The sequence below is a fragment of the Amorphotheca resinae genome, assembly GCF_003019875.1.
Source record: "Amorphotheca resinae ATCC 22711 unplaced genomic scaffold M430scaffold_1, whole genome shotgun sequence".
Taxonomy (NCBI): domain Eukaryota; kingdom Fungi; phylum Ascomycota; class Leotiomycetes; order Helotiales; family Amorphothecaceae; genus Amorphotheca; species Amorphotheca resinae.
The window spans coordinates 1,868,820-1,888,600 of NW_020194471.1; the positions used below are offsets into that span (position 1 = coordinate 1,868,820).

General features: G+C 31.8%; 1 protein-coding gene across 1 annotated transcript; it reads right to left on the reverse strand.

The window, feature by feature from the left end:
- Positions 1–118: 118 nt before the first annotated feature.
- M430DRAFT_38457 (hypothetical protein) lies at positions 119–18,503 on the reverse strand (the record flags this gene model as incomplete). The annotated part of the gene is made up of 4 exons (XM_024867246.1): positions 119–466; positions 515–1,063; positions 9,960–9,974; positions 18,498–18,503. The coding sequence occupies 4 exons, from the start codon at positions 18,501–18,503 to the stop codon at positions 119–121; spliced, it is 918 nt and encodes a 305-aa protein (XP_024725239.1).
- Positions 18,504–19,781: the final 1,278 nt, after the last annotated feature.

Here is a 19,781-nt window from a genome sequence, read left to right on the forward strand (position 1 = left end):
GATAAATACGAGTTCTTGAGAGTAGATGCTCTGTTTGATTGATACTACCAGAAGAACCTCACCCATGCTATATTGTTTCTCTACTATCTATCTGCTGGCCGCTATATCACTGACAACCTCATTGGATACCAGTCTCTATTTGCGAGTCTGATTCAGATAACATTTGAGAGACAGAGGCCTCTAGCTCTTCATTGATGTCGATTTCCCTTGCTGGAATCAAAAGCAGCATGTTGCTTCTGTTAGCAATGGCAGCTTGGAAACAAATTTGTGGCGTCAGAATATTTAAGTCGGTATCGTATACCCTTATCTGCTCTCTCTTCCTTATATACTTGACCGCTATTCGCTCGACCTCGGATGAATCAGAGGAATAAACATGGAGCCTGTGAGCGGTCCTCCAAACGCCTCGTTCTCGACCCTTGAACATGATCCAGACCAAATCTAGCGTTTGAGCCAGCGGAGTTGGATCCTGTAGAAGTCAGCTCGTTGAAATAAGTGATAGTGAGTATAACTTTACCTGCCGTCTCCTGGGTCTTGGTTCAGTTCTTTCTGCTGCTAGACCTCCCTCTGACTCAATTGTCTTCTCTTGTTCCCACCTCCCTTGTTCTCGCCTCTCGCGTCCCTGCCTCTCTATTCTCCGCTTGTCTAGATCTCGGTTCTCTTGTTCTTGTTCTCGGTTCTCCTGTTCTTGCTCCTCTTGGTCTATTTTTTCCTGCTCTCGTAGCTTCTGTGCAAAGCTTTCTTGTAACTTCGCCCACTCTAACCTCTCCTGGTCACGCTTCTCTTGCTCTAGTCTCGCCCACTCTAGCATCTCCTTCTCCAGCCTCTCTTGCTCTGTTATCGCCAGTCTTTCCTGCTCCAGCCTCTCCCACTCCAGCCTCTCCTGCCGCCCGCCGGATTCATCGCTTATAATAGCCTGTGAATCGCCAGCAGTGTCTGAGCTAGGGTCTTTTGCCACCAGTTCTCTTACCAATTGCTGATAATCATTTGTCTGAGCAGAAAAACCCTTCTGTTTTCCGCTGGCGTCGGCGAGAATGCTCTCTATATAAATTTTGTGTGACGCTTTCTGGTTCGCTCAGAGTCTTTGACACTCTTCTCTTGTTCACGTCGCCCTTGTGCTCGAGTCTCTTGGCGTCGCATTTCCTCCTCTTGCCTTTCTTGTTCTTGCCTCTCCTGCACTTGCTGACACTGCTTCTCTTGTTCTATATTGTCTTGTGCTTACAAAGCTAGGCCAACCTCTCCATTTTCTCTGTGATATGCCACCCATGCATCTGACCCCCTCATTCGCCTCGCTTTGAACGCCGCTTCCCTCGACCGGATGTGCTCCCGCGTTGGGACTGGCTGATAGAAGGATGAGGTCCTCATCATATATTCGTCCTCAGTAGAGGCCAAGGGACAAGTAGGCACACAGGTCTTGAGCTGCTGCCTGTCCACTATATAATAAGTAACCTAAATCTACTAACATATAAGTAAAACATTCTTTATTAACTAATATTAATACTAAGAAAAGTAAGTAATTTATTACTTTCTTTTTAAACTTTTACTAGTCTTAGTCTTAGGCCTATTTTACCTTTTTCTTTTACTCTTATCTATACTTTTAAATAAAAGCTACTTGTTTTTTAAGTTTTCTTTTTTTTATATATCTTCTTTATCTAACGCTTTCTTACTAGTCTAGTATCTTATTATATATAGCTTTAAAGTAGATACTATAGCTATTTTCTTAGGTTAGGTTAAGCTACTAGGCTTTTAAGCTAGTAGTAAGTAGTAGTCTTAGATATAGTAGTCTTTACTACTATATTATAAGTACTTTCTAATAGTATAGTATTAGCTAACGACCTTATCTAATACTTACTAGGCTTACTACTATTATTATAAGTAGATAGTAGTAACTCTTATTATCTAAGTTAGCTCTTAGTCTATATAGTTATTAGACTAATTATTCTATAAAGGTAAGGTATAGTAGGCCTTAGTCTAGTAACTTACTTACTTTTAGCTAGGCCGCTTAATAGCGTTAATATTATAGCTTATAGTCTATAAGAACTTATAAAAATCCTTATACTTCTTAAGTATATCTTAAGCTATAATTATTAAGTTAAGCTTATCTAATAAGCTACTCTTTAAAAAGGATTTCTTTACGTTATTATCTTAATTTAGGCCTTTAGCCTCTAATAATATATAATTAAAGTCTATAAGAAATACTATAAAACTCTAGTTCTTTTACTTTATCTTATATAGTTATGTCTTAACTAACTCTCTTAACTTTACGTTATTAAACGCTTACTAGAGTTACTTTAATAGCTAGATATTTATCTTGTCTTTAATAAATAAGCTATTTTATATATTTAATCTAACTTATAAAGTAATCTAGGCTAAGGCCTTACTTATTAACTAGCTATAAACGTACTAAAATCGTATAGTAGCTAAGTTATAAGTAAGGTCTATCTTAAGCTTAGCTTTAACTACTAAACGTTATATAATAAACTAGGCTTTAGTCTTATTAAAGGTAGTAGTATCTAAAAAGAGTCTTTTTTACCTTTCTTTATATAGCTTTACTAGCGGCCTTATAAGGGCGATAAGTAGTAGTATTAAGATAGTATATAATAGTATTAAGATAACTAAGATTAGTATTAAGATAGTTAAGACAATTAAGAGTATTACTATTATTATTATTGTTCTTACTACCTATACCTACTATATACAGAACCTCTATACTATATAAATCACGTAGTAAAACCGTACTAAAGCCAGGTAAAAACCTACGTACTACTACTTGTGTTTATACTATTATAGTACTACTAGGGCGTTAGGTCCTTATTACTACTCTACTAGAACTTAACCTTCTAGCCTAGTAATACTAAACATACTAACAAGACGCTAGTAAGGCGTTAGTAAGGCGCCGGCTACTAGCTAGGGCTACTCTCTCTTCTATAACTCCTTTACTAGGTAGCGCTTAGCTAGACAGAACTATAGGAATTAGCTAGTAGATAGTAGCTAATAGATTAGTATATAAGTACTCTTACCTTTCTCTATTACTACTATAAAGTCGTAGAACGTCTATAGCGCTCTTAAGTAGAGCGCTTACTATAAGGCCTACTACTATTAATCTAGCTACTAGTAGTTAAGGACTAGGTAAGCTACTATCTCTAAGGCCTTACTATAAGGGTACTAGAAGGTCGCTACCTCTAGTACTCTACGCTTAAAAAAGAAAGCCTAGAGTCTAACTTTACTAGTATAGATCTATATTAAAAGAGAGCTCTTATACTTATAAAAGAGTAAGTACTTCTTAAAGGTATCTACTAAGAGGACAGGTAGTGTAGCTAGGGCGGCGCCTTAGTAGTGTACTAGTAAGCTATCGTATTAAGACTATTATACCTTTTAGTTCCTTTATAAGGTCTTCTTTAAGGAAGAGTCCCTATACTAGTCCTTTACTTATACGGCTTAGCCTACCTTATACTTAAGTAACGTATAAGGTAGTACTATAGTAGCGCTATAGTAGTGTTTCTAGCGTTATTAAAGACAGGCCGTTACCTTATTATAGATAGACTATATAAGTTCTCTCTTACTTATACATTTAAGACGTTATTTAAAGTCTACTACTTACTTGTTAAGGTAAAGGTTAAGTAAGGGCGTAGCTATTTTAGACTTAAGGAACTAGACAGGCGTTGCCTAGTACGCCTTTACAATAATGTAAAGGTACTATAACTACTTTATAGTAAGGTCTTTTACGATCTCCTTAGCTTACTACCTAAAAGGGTAGTACTAGACCCTTACGCTATATACTATAGTACTCTAGATTACTTTTGTATAGATCTCTCTTACGTATAGTAGGCTATATCCTTATATAGACATAGCGAGCCTTATAAGCGTAAACTACTAAGTAGTAAACTTTTGTTTAATAGTATTAAGGTAGCCCTTTTATCTAAGCTTTTAGTCTAACTAAACTCTTAGAAAGCACGCCTCTTAGACTAAGGGTATAACCTAGTTGTTAAGGTAGACAGGCGTCGTTAGTATAGTATAAGTATAAGTAAAGTAAAAGAGCTTACTCTTTTCTAAAGTAAACTTTATCTTTCTTATACGCGACTACTAGCTATATGTCTACTACGCCTCTTTAAGGTACTAGTGTATCTTTATTGTGTCCTTACTAAAAGCTAAGAGGTTAAGGTCGTTAGTAAACCTTACTATAATAAGGCCTATATAACCTTATAGTAGTGTATATAAGCTAGTAGTATAAAAGAGAAAGAGAATAAAAGAGAAGAGCAAACCTTATAGTACCTTTATAGTAACTTCTTAGGGCGGCGCTACCTCCTTATTAAAGAAGAGACTAGCTGTCTAATTAGTAAGAAAGCTATGTACTTACTATATAGCCTATATAAAGAACCTTAGGTACTAGAGAGTATAAAGAAGGCGTATATAGTTTACTATATTAAAGGCGCCTTTAATGTTAAGTTAAAGAAAGGACGTTATAGCCTTATAGCTTTACGCTATATATATAGCGTTAACTACTATTTTGACTATAAGGTCTGTTAAGCGCTATAGCTAGTTCTTTATCTATATTTCTAAAAAGAGCCTTTACGACTCTATAGCTTTAGTAAAGCACTAGCTAATTACTAACTTAATTACTTTACTTATTACGTTTAAGAGTAATATTAGCCTATAGGCCCTAGCGGTTTATTACTACTTAAGGGTCTTTTTAGGCTTATGTAGTACTACTACTTTTACTACTTTAAACTACATAAGGAAGTGCCTTAGCTAGAGGCTTATAGTTACTATTACTATAAGGAGCTTAGCTAAAGGGCGCCTATATACCTTAAGAAAGCTAGTAAGTAGTAGGTTAGGGCCTAGCGCCTTTTAGGTACTTGTCTTTTAGAGAACGTTAGTAATATCTGCCTTTATTATAGCGTCGTTAATAGTAAACCGTTAGTACTACTTGTCTTAGAGGTCTAGAACAACGTTACTAAGATTAGCTATTAATTCTAAAAAGAACTGTTAGCCTAATACTATTACTTTGTTATAATAGCTTATAGCTAGTACTTTCTTATTAGCGCCCTAAAGAGGCAGGAGTAAGGCCGGTTTTAAGGGCATATAGCTATAGAGCCTAGCCTATCTCTTAAGACTCTATAGTTTCTGTTAGTCCTTTAAGGTAGTAGTAAAGGCACTATACTAGCTCTTAGTTTTTACGTCTTGTATTATATAGAGTTAATAGGTACTAGCCTACTAGAGGTCGCGCTAGTAGAGCTTAGTTAGGGTAGTAGCGTATTAATAGTACGCTACCTGTACTTACTAGACGGCCTTAAGGACCTTACTGTTCTACTAGGGCTTAGTACGCCTTTAGTTAACCTTCTTTCTTAAGGTAGATATGTCTATAATATATATAAGCTAAGAGGTAAGTAAGTTAACTATCTTATCGACCTTATAGAGTGTGTCTAGCGGCTCTAAGAAAAGGTAGAGCCTCTTAGCCTTAATTATTACTAGTTCTTTGTCTATTAGGGTCTAGCTTTATTCTAGTACCTTTACAGCTCTCTTCTAGTAATCTCTTACTTAAGTAATAACCTTAATTAGCTAGGTATAGTAGTTAGATCCCTTATACCCTAGGTTACCTTAATAAGTATACTAGAGCGTCGCTATAACCTACGCGTAGTTAATCGTTAAGTCTCGTTCGTTATGTCGCTACTATATTAGCTCTCTCTAGAGTGTGTATAGTAAGAGCTACTACCTACAGGGACAATTAAGAGTAGTAAATCTATATATTAAGCTATCTAGGCTTAAAGCTATTATATTACTAGCTTTAGCTACTTTACTTTATACTCTAGTTACTCTCTTTAACCCTAGTTAGTAAGTAGTTACTTATAGCTCTTTTAGCCTTTAGATAAGCTACTTAAGAAGGTTTAGAAACTTATTATAAGGTAGTCTTAATCTATCTTATTATTACAGTCGTATAATAGATAAAGGTACGTGCTTATAAGGTAGGCACGCTAGATATAAGAATACATGTAAATAGACTAGTAGAAAAGAGAAATACTACCTATCTTTTACTAAAACTATTAAATACTACTTATATAGTAACAAAGTAGTAGTAATACCCTTAAAACTAGCTTCTTTAGATAAACAAGTACTAGCACGTTGTTAACGTTGTACTAGTAGCTTTAGCTATACTAATAGACAAGAGACCTTTATATAAACAAGACTTATAATTATTAGATAGTATATATTATTATTAAGGATTATTATTAAATTACTAAATTAGAATACAATTAGTAAGGATTATCTAGACACGCTATAACACTATTATATATATAGAATAATAGCGCTAATTTAACACTATTAAGTTAAAATTATAGAATAAGACTATACTATAGTTAGTAAAGAAACGGTTCTTCTTACTTAGTAAATTAAAAAGTTTATAAAAGTAAGTAAGTCCTTTATAAAGTAAGTACTAGTATTAATATAGTAGATCGTTAATTATATCTTTAAGTAAGTAAAGGATTTAAATATAGTATACTTAAATAAGTAGGTTATTAACAGACCTATACTACACTAAGTAATTAAGTACTTTAATAACGTAATAGTAAACGTTATAGTAAAGCTAAACATTAAATACTAGAGTAGTGTATTAGTTTTATTATAAGCCTATTTAAAAGAACCTCTTCTAAGGATTAATAAGAATAATACTATATACTAAGATAATATAGTATTAGGTATAATTTCCTTAGCCTCTTTTCTTCTAGCCTCTGCTAGAGGGTTAGTAAGGGCTAAGAGAAAAGGGGCTAAGGGAATTATACTTTATTATAAAAAGAACGTTACTAAGTATAATAATTATAGACGTTATCTTTTAACGCCTTCTTATATTAGTATATAAAGTTTAAAAACAGTATTTTAATATAGTAAAGATAGTAACCTTAAGAAAGTAACTACTTTATACTAATAGGCTCTTACTACTATATATATAGTAGGCGTACTACTAACCTTAAGTAAAGGTTAGTAAGAGATAGTACTAATATAAGATAGTATATATACTACTTTATAATATAGGTCTACTCTAGTAACTAACTAATAAGGTAGTAACATCTTTTATAGTACTATCTTCTCTCTAGTTAGTTATAATAAGCCCTTTCTCTTTTCTTTTCTTATCTTTATCTTTATCTTTTTCTTTTTCTTTTTTTTTCTTTTTACTAGCCTTACTAACTCTCTTTTCTTTCTCTTCTTTCTTATCTTTTTTAGTATCTTCTTTCTTAGACTCTTTAGTACCCTTTCTTTAGGCTTAGACTAGTATATCTCTTACTAACTTATTAAAATAGTCTAGGTTATTATTATTATTAATATTATTCTTATTTTTATCTCTTTCTTTATCTTTATCTTTATCTTTACCTTTATCTTTCTCTTCTTTTTCTTTTTTTACTTTACGTACTATAACTACTACTTCTTACTTAAGAAAGGTAGTGTACTTTATATAGATAGACTAGATAAGGGAAATTAATAAAGAAGTATCTTAAGAAAGTAGTAAAGCCTTAGTCTTATAAGTATATATACCCTTAGCTAGGCCTTTCTTTTTTTTCTTTCTTTACTTTATCTTTGTCTTTATCTTAGTTATTACTATTATTATTATTATTATTGTTCTTACTACTTATGCCTATTACATACAGAACCTCTATACTACATAAATCACGTAGTAAAACCGTACTAAAGCTAGGTAAAAACCTACGTACTATTACTTATGTTTACACTATTATAGCGCTACTAAAGCGCTAGGTCCTTATTACTACTCTACTAGAACTTAACCTTCTAGCCTAGTAATACTAAACATAACGCTAGTAAGGCACTAGTAGGGCGCTAGCTACTAGCTAGGGCTACTCCCTCTCTTATAACTCCTCTACTAGGTAGTACTTAGCTAGACAGAACTATAAGAATCGGCTAGTAGATAGTAGCTAATAGATTAGTATATAAGCGCTCTTACCTTTCTCTATTACTACTATAAAGTCGCGGAACGTCTATAGTACTCTTAAGTAAAGCGCTTACTATAAGGCTTACTACTATTAATCTAGCTACTAGTAGTTAAGGACTAGGTAAGCTACTGTCTCTAGGGCTTTACTATAAGGGTACTAAGGAGTCGCTACCTCTAGTACTTTATACTTAAAAAGGAAAGCCTAGAGTCTAACTTTACTAGTATAGATCTATATTAAAAAAGAGCTCTTATACTTATAAAGAAGTAAGTACTTCTTAAGGGTATCTACTAAGAGGGCAGGTAGTACGGCTAGGGCGGCGCTTTAGTAGTGTACTAGTAAGCTATTGTATTAAGACTATTATACCTTCTAGTTCCTTTATAAGGTCTCTTTTAAGAAAGAGTCCTTATACTAGTCCTTTACTTACGCGGCTTAGCCTACCTTATACTTAAGTAATATATAAGGTAGTACTATAGTAGTACTATAGTAGCGTCTCTAGTGTTATTAAAGATAAGTTACTACTTTATTATAAATAGACTATATAAGTTTACCTTTACTTATATATTTAAGACGTTATTTAAAGTCTATTACTTACTTATTAAGGTAAAGGTTAAGTAAGGGCGTAGTTATTTTAGACTTAAAGAACTAGACAGGTATTACTTAGTACGCCCTTATAATAACGTAGAAGTACTATAACTACTTTATAGTAAGGTCTTTTACGATCTCCTTAGCTTACTACCTAGAGAGGTAGTACTAGACCCTTACGCTATATACTATAGTACTTTAGATTACTTTTGTATAGATCTCCCTTACGCGTAACAGGCTATATCTTTACGCGGACGCGGTAAGCCTTATAAGCGCGAACTACTAGGTAACAAACTTTTGTTTAATAGCGTTAAGGTAGCCCTTTTATCTAAGCTTCTAATCTATCTAAACTCTTAGAAAGCGCGCCTCTTAGACTAGGGGTATAACCTAGCTATTAAGGTAGACAAGTATCGTTAGTATAGTATAGGTATAAGTAAAGTAAAAGAGCTTACTCTTTTTTAAGGTAAACTCTATCTCCTTTATACACGACTACTAGCTATATATTTACTACGCCCCTTTAAGGTACTAGCGTATCTTTATCGTGTCTTTACTAAAAGCTAAGAGGTTAAGGTCGTTAGTAAACCTTACTATAATAAGGCCTATATAACCTTATAGTAGTGTATATAAGCTAGTAGTATAAAGGAAAAAGAAGATAAGAGAGAAGAGTAAACCTTATAGTACCCTTATAGTAACTTCTTAAGGTAGTACTACTTCTTTATTAAAGAAGAGACTAGCTGTCTAATTAGTAAGAAAGCTATATACTTACTATATAGCTTATATAAGGAACCTTAGGTACTAGAGAGTATAGAGAAGGTGTATATAGTTTACTATATTAAAGGCGCCTCTAATATTAAGTTAGAGAAAGGACGCTATAGCCTTATAGCTTTACGCTATATATATAGTATTAACTACTATTTTAACTATAAGGTCTATTAAGTGCTATAGCTGGTTCCTTATCTACATTTCTAAGAAGAGCCCTTACGACTTTATAGTGTTAGTAAAGCGCTAACTAATTACTAACTTAATTACTTTACTTATTATGTTTAAGAGTAATATTAGCCTATAGGCCCTAGCGGTTTATTACTACTTAAGGGTCTTTCTAGGCTTACGTAGTACTACTACCTTTACTACTTTAAATTACGTAAGGAAGTACCTTAGCTAGAGGCTTATAGTCGCTATTAGTATAAGGAGCTTAGCTAAGGGGCGCCTATATACCTTAAGGAAGCTAGTAAGTAGTAGGTTAAGGCCTAGTGCCTTTTAAGTACCTGTCTTTTAAAAAACGTTAGTAATATCTACCTCTATTATAGTGTTATTAATAGTAAACTATTAGTACTACTTGTCTTAAAGGTCTAGAATAACGTTACTAAGATTAGCTATTAATTTTAAAAAGAACTGTTAGCCTAACACTATTACTTTATTATAGTAGCTTATAGCTAGTACCTCCTTGTTAGTAGCCTATAGAGGTAAGAGTAAGGCTAGTTCTAGAGACATATAGCTATAAAGCCTAGCCTACCTCTTAAGACTCTAGAGTTTTTATTAGTCCTTTAAAGTAATAGTAAGGGCGTTATACTAGCTCTTAGTTTTTATATCTTAGATCGTATAGAGTTAATAGGTACTAGCTTACTAGAGGTCGCGCTAGTAAAGCTTAGTTAGGGTAGTAGCGTATTAATAACGTACTACCTATACTTACTAGATAGCCTTAAGGACCTTACTGTTCTACTAGGGCTTAGTACGCCCTTAGTTAACCTTCTTTCTTAAGGTAGATATATCTATAATACGTATAAGCTAAGAGGTAAGTAAGTTAACTACCTTATTAACCTTATAAGGTATGTCTAGTAGCCTTAAAGAGAGGTAGAGCCTTCTAGCCTTAATCGTTACTAGTTCTTAGTCTATTAGGGTCTAGCTCTATCCTAGTGTCTTTATAGCTCTCTCTTAGCGATCCCTTACTTAAGTAATAACCTTAATTAGCTAAGTATAGTAGTCGGATCCTTTATACCCTAGGTTACCTTAATAAGTATACTAGAGCGTCGCTATAACCTACACGTAGTTAATCGTTAAGTCTTGTTTATTATGTTACTACTATATTAGCTCTTTTTAAGGTATATATAGTAAGAGCTACTACTTATAGGCTAGATAGAGAAAGGTCTCTAATTTAGAGGTAGTCTTACTAGCTTTGTCTTAGAGTAGGTAATAGAGGTTTATGTTACTTATAATAATCTATAGCCTCTCTAAGTCCTTTTTAGTAAGCCGCTAGAGAGGGCTAGCCTAGCCTAAGGAGTTAGGAATTAGTAAGTATATTAACTAGATAGTAACGCCTTATAAAGTAACGTAACACTAGTTAACGCCTGTCTTTATTACTTAAGTAAGAGGTAGGTACTACTTATAAATATAGATAGCTACTCTATCTTTACCTTTATAGACCTACTAGTATCTTACTTATACTAGGTAGTAAACTGTCTTTATCTAAGTATTATACTATAGCTCTTAAATTACTATAACGTTAACTTTACGGCTATCGTAAAGTACTATTAAGGTAAGGCTATTCCTTCTTATAGTATTCTAGTATACTATTATTAATTTTATTACTAAGAGTCTAGGATCTACGATTCTTACGTTATAAAGGGGTCGCTAGACCCCTAGTTAGCTCCCTAGCTTAATATCTCTATAATGTCGTAGCTCTAGACTATTATAGTGTCTAGTACCCTAATAAAAGGACGCTCTTACCTTACTAGAGTCTTTACTATAGGCTTCTTACTATTACCTGTCTATAGTCTCTTAAGTACTATAATCTAGTAGCTATCGTTACTATCTTATAAGGACGCTAGCGTAACGCTAAGTACCTAGCTAGTAAAGCTACTCTTAGATACCTTAAACTATCTAGGCCTTTATTAATACGTAGTATATACCTACTCCTTTACCTTAAAGGCCTTAAGACACTAATAGTCTTATACTATATATAGTCTACTATAGTTAATATATCTCTTTCTACTATTAAGTTAAGGGTACTTCTCTTTACCCTAAGGGTACGCTACTCTTATATAGTAGTTATACTAGGCCTAGTTCTTATAGAACCGCCTAATATAACTAAACTAGTAGTATTAAAAGTATCTTTAGATTTATAGGTTAGCTAAATATAGCTTATAGTTAAAGATCTAGGCTTACTAGATTAACCCTTATTTGTATAAGCACGTCGTTACGTTAGCGCTCTAAAGGTATAGTACTATTGTTATAAACTTTACTATAAGGGCCCTAATAGGTTTAACTTTAACCTTTATAATATATAGCGTATAGGCTTAGATCTTTACTAGTAACGCTCTTAGCTCTACCTATATAATCTACTCTACTAGTAGGCCCTTTATAATTACTATAAACTTACTCTTATAGAGCTAAGCTATAGGCCTAAACGCTCTTTATACCTAGCCCTAATCTTAGATTACGTTCTTTAGTATAGTCTCTTTAAACGTAAGGATAGTATTACTACTAAGTAGCTAGTAGGTCGCTACTACCTTAGCGCCCTTAATTACTATATTAGCTACTATTACTACTTTAATAGCGCTATAACGTACTAGGTCTTTTGTCTGTCTGTCTGCCCTAATCCTTAGCTCCTTAATTCGCCTTTTTAGTATAACCTATACTCTTATTAGGCGCTAGCTTACTACTAACGCGTAAGTAGCCTAAGGGGCTACTATTACTACTAGCCTTTAGAAGGCCTTTTCTAATATTGTTCTTAATTATCTAATTATTACTAGGTTATTGTTAGAGAAGGACTTAAGGGTATATAAGAGAGTCGTTATATTTATAGCTCTTGTCTTTACTACTATTGTTATTATAGTAATAAGGTTGTATAAGAGATATAACGCCTTTTTCTTCTTGTCTAGTATTATATAGGCTTTAATTCTTTATATGATTTTCTCTATCTTATTGTCCTTATTACCCTTACTACTCTCTAGCTCCTTACTATAGCTCTTAGTTAAGGTATAAGAGTACTAGCTCTTACTTATAAGTAAGTAGTGTTAGCTTTGTTTAAGTCTAGTATACTTACTATCTGTTACTATAAGCTTGCCTATAGTCTACTAGTACTCTAGAGAGTATCTAAAGGTACTAATTTTAATTCTATCGTTTGTTTTTAAGTTTTTAAGGTAGTAAGAGGCGTAGACAACTGTCTTATTATTACTATTATTATTATCTATACTACTATCTTTATTATTATTATTATCTTTAGCTTTAGCTTTAGCTTTAACTTTAGCTAGGCTACTACCTTTTCTAGTACTACTCTTAATCTTAGCTTAGCTAGTATCCTTTTTTTTTCCTTTCTTTACTTAATAAAAGTAAGAAGTAAAGAGGGATATAGGTTAGCTATAGATATAGGCTACTTAGTAGGCTTTAGCTATATAAGGTAAGAGCGTTAGTCTATAAGTAAGTAATAAGAGGTACTAATAATAAGGAATATATAAACCTTTAATAAAGTATTTAGACTAATCTAAGTAAAACCTTTTTTTAGCTCTTTAAAGATAGATCTATAAGTACTAAACATTATAAAAGGGCTAGGTAAAAACACTCTAGACCTACTTTAGAAAAGAGTAAAAAGGTTATTATTATTAACATTATATTAAAAAAACGGTTGTCTATACCTCTTACTACCTTAAAAACTTAAAAATAAATAATAAAATTAAAATTAGTACCTTTAGATACTCTCTAAAGTACTAGTAGACTATAGATAAGCCTATAGTAACAGATAGTAAGTATACTAGACTTAAACAAAGCTAATACTACTTACTTATAAGTAGAAGCTAGTACTCTTATACCTTAACTAAGAGCTATAGTAAGGAGCTAAAGAGTAGTAAGAGTAATAAAGATAATAAGATAAAGAAAATTATATAAAGGATTAAAGCCTATATAATACTAGGTAAGAAGAAGAAGATATTACGTCTCTTATATAACCTTATTACTATAATAATAATAGTAGTAAAGATAAGAGCTATAAATATAACGACTTTCTTACGTATCTTTAGGTCTTTTTCTAATAATAACCTAGTAATAATTAGATAATTAAGAATAATATTAGAAGAGGCCTTTTAGAGGCTAGTAGTAATAATAGCCCTTTAGGCTACTTACGCGTTAGTAGTAAGCTAGTGCCTAATAAGAGTATAGGTTATACTAGAGAAGTAGATTAAAGAGCTAAGAATTAGAGTAGATAGATAAACAAAAGACCTAGTATATTATAGTGTTATTAAAGTAGTAATAGTAGCTAATATAGTAATTAGAGGTACTAAGGTAGTAGTAACCTACTAGCTACCTAGTAGTAATACTATCCTTATGTTTAAAGAGGCTATACTAAAGAACGTAATCTAAGATTAAGGCTAAGTATAAAGGGCGTTTAGGCTTATAGCCTAGCTTTATAAGAGTAAGTTTATAGTAATTATAAAGGGCTTACTAGTAGAACAGATTATATAAGTAAAGCTAAGAGCGTTACTAGTAAAGATCTAAGTCTATATACTATATATTATAAAGGTTAAAGTTAAACTTATTAAGGCCTTTATAGTAAAGTTTATAATAGTAGTACTATACCTTTAGAGTACTAATATAGTAATATACTTATATAAACAAGGGTTAATCTAGTAAGCCTAGATCTTTAACTATAAACTATATTTAGCTAACCTACAAATCTAAAGATACTTTTAGTACTACTAGTTTAGCTATATTAAGTAGTTTTATAAGAACTAGGCCTAGTATAGCTACTATATAAGAGTAGTGTACCTTTAAGGTAAAGAAGAGTACCCTTAGCTTAATAATAAAAAGAGATATATTAACTATAGTAGACTATATATAACGTAAGACTATTAGTATCTTAAGGCCCTTAAGGTAAAAGAGTAAGTATATACTATATATTAATAAAGGCCTAGATAGTTTAAGGTATCTAAGAGTAGCTTTACTAGCTAAGTACTTAGTATTACGCTAGCGTCCTTATAAGATAGTAATAATAGCTACTAGATTATAGTACTTAAGAGACTATAGACAAGTAATAGTAAGAAGCCTATAGTAAAGACTCTAGTAAGGTAAGGGCGCCCTCTTATTAAGGTACTAGATATAGTAATAGTCTAGAGCTATAACATTATAGAGATATTAAGCTAAAGAGCTAGCTAAGGGTCTAGCGACCCTTTTATAACGTAAGACTTATAGATCCTAGACTCTTAGTAATAAAATTAATAATAGTATACTAAAATACTATAAGAAAGAATAGCCTTACCTTAATAGTACTTTATAATAGCTATAAAGTTAACGTTATAGTAATTTAGAAGTTATAGTATAATACTTAGATAAAGACAGTCTACTACTTAGTATAAGTAAAGTACTAGTAAGTCTATAAGAGTAAAGGTAAAGTAGTTATTTACGTTTATAAGTAGTACTTACCTTTTACTTAAGTAGTAAAGATAAGTGTTAACTAGTATTACGTTACTTTATAAGGTATTACTATCTAGTTAATATACTTACTAATTCCTAACTTTCTAGGCTAGGCTAGCCCTCTCTAGTAGCTTACTAAGAAAGGCCTAGAGAGGCTATAGATTATTATAAGTAATATAAACCTTTATTACTTACTTTAAGATAAAGCTAGTAAGACTACCCTTAAATTAGAGACCCTTTTCTATCTAGCCTATAAGTAACAGCTCTTACTATATATACCTTAAGAAGAGCTAATATAGTAGTAACATAATAAACAAGACTTAATAATTAACTATATATAAGTTATAGTAATACTCTAGTATACTTATTAAGGTAACCTAAGGTATAAGAAATCTAACTACTATACCTAGCTAATTAAGGTTACTACCTAAGTAAAGGATTACTAAGAGAGAGCTATAAAGGTACTAAGATAGAGCTAGACCTTAATAGACTAAGAACTAGTAATAATTAAGGCTAAGAGGCTTTACCTCTTCTTAAAACCGCTAGATATACTTTATAAGGTCGATAAGGTAGTTAACTTACTTACCTTTTAGCTTATACGTATTATAGATATATTTACTTTAAGAAAGAAGGTTAACTAAGGGCGTACTAAGCCTTAGTAGAATAGTAAGGTCCTTAAGGCTGTCTAGTAAGTATAGGTAACGTACTATTAATACGCTACTACCTTAACTAAGCTCTACTAGCGCGACCTCTAGTAGGCTAGTACTTATTAACTCTATATAATCTAAGATATAAAAACTAGAAGCTAGTATAGTACCTTTACTACTACCTTAAAGGACTAATAAAAACTCTAGAGTCTTAAGAGGTAGGCTAGGCTTTATAGCTATATACTTTTAGAACCGGCCTTACTCTTACCTTTATAAGGCGCTAATAAGAAAGTACTAGCTATAAGCTACTATAATAAAGTAATAATGTTAAGCTAGTAGTTCTTTTTAGAATTAATAGCTAATCTTAGTAACGTTATTCTAGACCTTTAAGACAAGTAGTACTAATAGTTTACTATTAATAACACTATAATAAAGGTAGATATTACTAACGTTCTCTAAAAGACAAGTACCTAAAAGGTACTAGGCCCTAACCTACTACTTACTAGCTTTCTTAAGGTATATAAGTACCCTTTAGCTAAGCTTCTTATACTAATAGTAACTATAAGCCTCTAGTTAAGGTACTTTCTTATATAGTTTAAAGTAGTAAAAGTAGTAGTACTATATAAGCCTAGAAAGACCCTTAAATAGTAACAAACTATAAGGGCCTATAGGCTAATATTACTCTTAAATATAATAGGTAAAGTAATTAAGTTAGTAATTAGCTAGTACTTTACTAACGCTATAAAGTCGTAAGGGCTTCTCTTAAAGATATAGATAAGGAACTAGCTATAACGCTTAATAGACCTTATAGTTAAAATAGTAGTTAACGCTATATATATAGTATAAAGCTATAAGGCTATAACGTTCTTTCTCTAACTTAATATTAAAGGCGCCTTTAATATAGTAAACTATATACGCCTTCTCTATACTCTCTAGTACCTAAGGTTTCTTATATAGGCTATATAGTAAGTATATAGCTTTCTTACTAATTAGACAGCTAGTCTCTTTTTTAATAAAGAGGTAGTACTACCTTAAGAGGTTACTATAAAAGTACTATAAGGCTTACTCTTCTTTCTTATCTTCTTTCTCTTTTATACTATAAGCTTATATACGTTACTATAAGGTTATATAAGCCTTATTATAGTAGGGTTTACTAACAACCTTAATCTCTTAGCTTTTAGTAAAGACATAATAGAGATACGTTAGTACCTTAAAAAGGCGTAGTAAATATATAGCTAGTAGTTATATATAAGAGAAATAAAGTTTACCTTTAAGAAAAGTAAGCTTTTTTACCTTACTTACGTTTATACTATACTAATAACGCCTGTCTACCTTAACGGCTAGGTTATACCTTTAGTCTAAGAGGCTTACTTTTTAAGGGTTTAGATAGATTAGAAGCTTAGATAAAAGGGCTACCTTAACACTATTAAACAAAAGTTTACTACTTAGTAGTTTATACTTATAAGGCTTACTATATCTATATAAGGATATAGCCTACTATATATAAGAAAGATCTATATAAAAGTAATCTAAAGTACTATAGTATATAGTATAAGGGTCTAGTACTATCCTTTTAAGTAGTAAGCTAAAGAGATTATAAAAGACCTTACTATAAAGTAGTTATAGTACCTTTACGTTATTATAAGGGCGTACTAAGTAACTCTTATCTAGTTCTTTAAGTCTAAAATAGTTACGCTCTTACTTAACCTTTACTTTAATAAGTAAGTAGTAGACTTTAAATAACGTCTTAAATATATAAGTAAAGACAAACTTATATAGTCTATCTATAATAAAGTAGTAACCTGTCTTTAATAATACTAGAGACGCTATTATAGCGCTACTATAACGCTACCTTATACGTTACTTAAGTATAAGGTAAGCTAAGCTACGTAAGTAAAGGACTAGTATAAGGACTCTCTTTTAAAAGAGACCTTATAAAAGAACTAAAAGGTATAATAGTCTTAATATAATAGCTTACTAGTATACTACTAAAGCGCCGCCCTAGCCGCGCTACTTACCTTCTTAATAAATACCCTTAAGAAGTACTTACTCTTTTATAAGTATAAGAGCTCTCTTTTAATATAGATCTATACTAGTAAAGTTAGACTTTAGGCTTTTCTTTTTAAGTATAAAGTACTAGAAGTAGTAACTTTCTAGTACCCTTATAGTAAGGCCTTAAAGATAGCGGCTTACCTAGTCCTTAACTACTAGTAGCTAGACTAATAGTAGTAGGCCTTATAGTAAGTACTCTACTTAAGAGTACTATAAACGTTCTATAACTTTATAATAGTAATAAAAAAAGGTAAGAGTACTTATATACTAATCTATTAGCTACTATCTACTAGCTAATTCTTATAGTTCTGTCTAGCTAAGTACTACTTAGTAAAGAAGTTATAAAAAAAAGAGTAGCCCTAGCTAGTAGCCGGCGCCTTACTAGTACTTTACTAGTGTCTTATTAGTATATTTAGTATTACTAGGCTAAAAGGTTAAGTTCTAGTAAGGTAGTAATAAGAACCTAGTACTTTAGTAGTACTATAATTGTTATAGTAGAGTAAGCGACGCTGTGTACAGCGTACAAGACACAGTATATAGTGTACAAGAAGGAAGGAGCGTAGCGCGCACAGCCTGTAAATAGCCTATATCTAAAGAAACAGGACAATTATAGAATTTAATATACATAAAACGCGCTATAAGTAGCGATTCTACGTAATAACTATAACATCTAGTAGTAATACTACTAAGACTAGCCCTGTCGCTTAACAGGTACACTAGTAACACTACGTGTCGTACTAGTAGCCTAGCTACACTATTAGGGATTAAGGACCTCTGTTAAATCAAATCATTAAGTAATACGTAATTACTAAACCTATATTAAGGGTCGATTATTATTAGGGATTATTATAGGATTACTAAACTAGTTAAACAATACAATCATTAGGTTATTAAGACAATTAAGTAATCGTTAACACACGCTAGACGTCTATAGTACTATTATATATACTACTAATTTATTAAATTAGAACTATATATTAGTATACTATAGTTAGTAAAGAGACCGTCCTCCTTACTAGACAAATTAGGAAGTTTATAAAGGTAAGCGACTCCTTTATAAAACAAGTCCTAGCCTTAACACAACAAATCGTTAATTATATTCTTAAATCTATTAAAGACGACTTAACAGTAGTATATCCTAACAAGTAGGTAATAAACAGACTAATACTACACTAAGTAGTTAAGTATTTTAACAACGTAACAATAAACATTATAGTAGAATTAAACATTAAGCACTATAGTAGTACGTTAATAACAGCTTTATTACAAGCCTAGTTAAGAGAACCCCTTCTAAGAATTAGGAAAGAGATAGCTTTAGGTTTAGGAACAAATAAAGGTATACTACTAGCTAGCCTGTTAAAGGCAGATTAGAAGGCAATCACTTAACGAGTTACACGTCTTCTTAGTAAACAGAATCAAAGAGGTAATAATAACAATAACGATAGAGGGGCCCTTACTACTAACGCTAATATTAATACCTAACGTTTAACTACTAAAGTAATAAGATTGTTTAACCTATTATTTAACGGCAAGGGTACTAAGTTAGGTATCGTTTAATAAGAGAAGTATATAATATATATAAACGTTTACCTTTATATAGACCGACTTTAATACCTTATAAAGTAATACTTAGAGAAGGTAGTATAAGATATATAGACAACCTATTTATAAGGCAAGGCGTTACTATAGTACTCTATAGAGCTTATAGAACTTAAGAGAGAGTTTCTAATAGACGTAAGTATAGACAAGATCTTTAAAGAGATAAACTAACGCTTTTAAGAACAGCCTAAGGTTATACGCGTAGCGTTAAATACAAAAAGGTTTATAATAGTAGACTTATAAGACAGTAAGTCGATACGCGCTTTTTTAATGTAAATGTTCTGTCTAGTACGATTATTAGAAAGTAAATCGACCTTTTAGAACCTCTTGTTAGTATAGATAGCGCTTAATCTATAGATCTAGCTATACGTATCCTACCTTATAAAGAATACGTTAATTAAGAGATTTTATAAGAAGGTAGACTTAAAGATAGTAGCGTTAGTTAATTTTATAAGTAGAGTATAGTAGCTACTTATAAACTAGTATACAAATAGAGGCAGGCCTTTGTTTTGTTTATATAACTCTAGACCTATAGCCTTATACCCCTAGGCCTAGCGTTTAT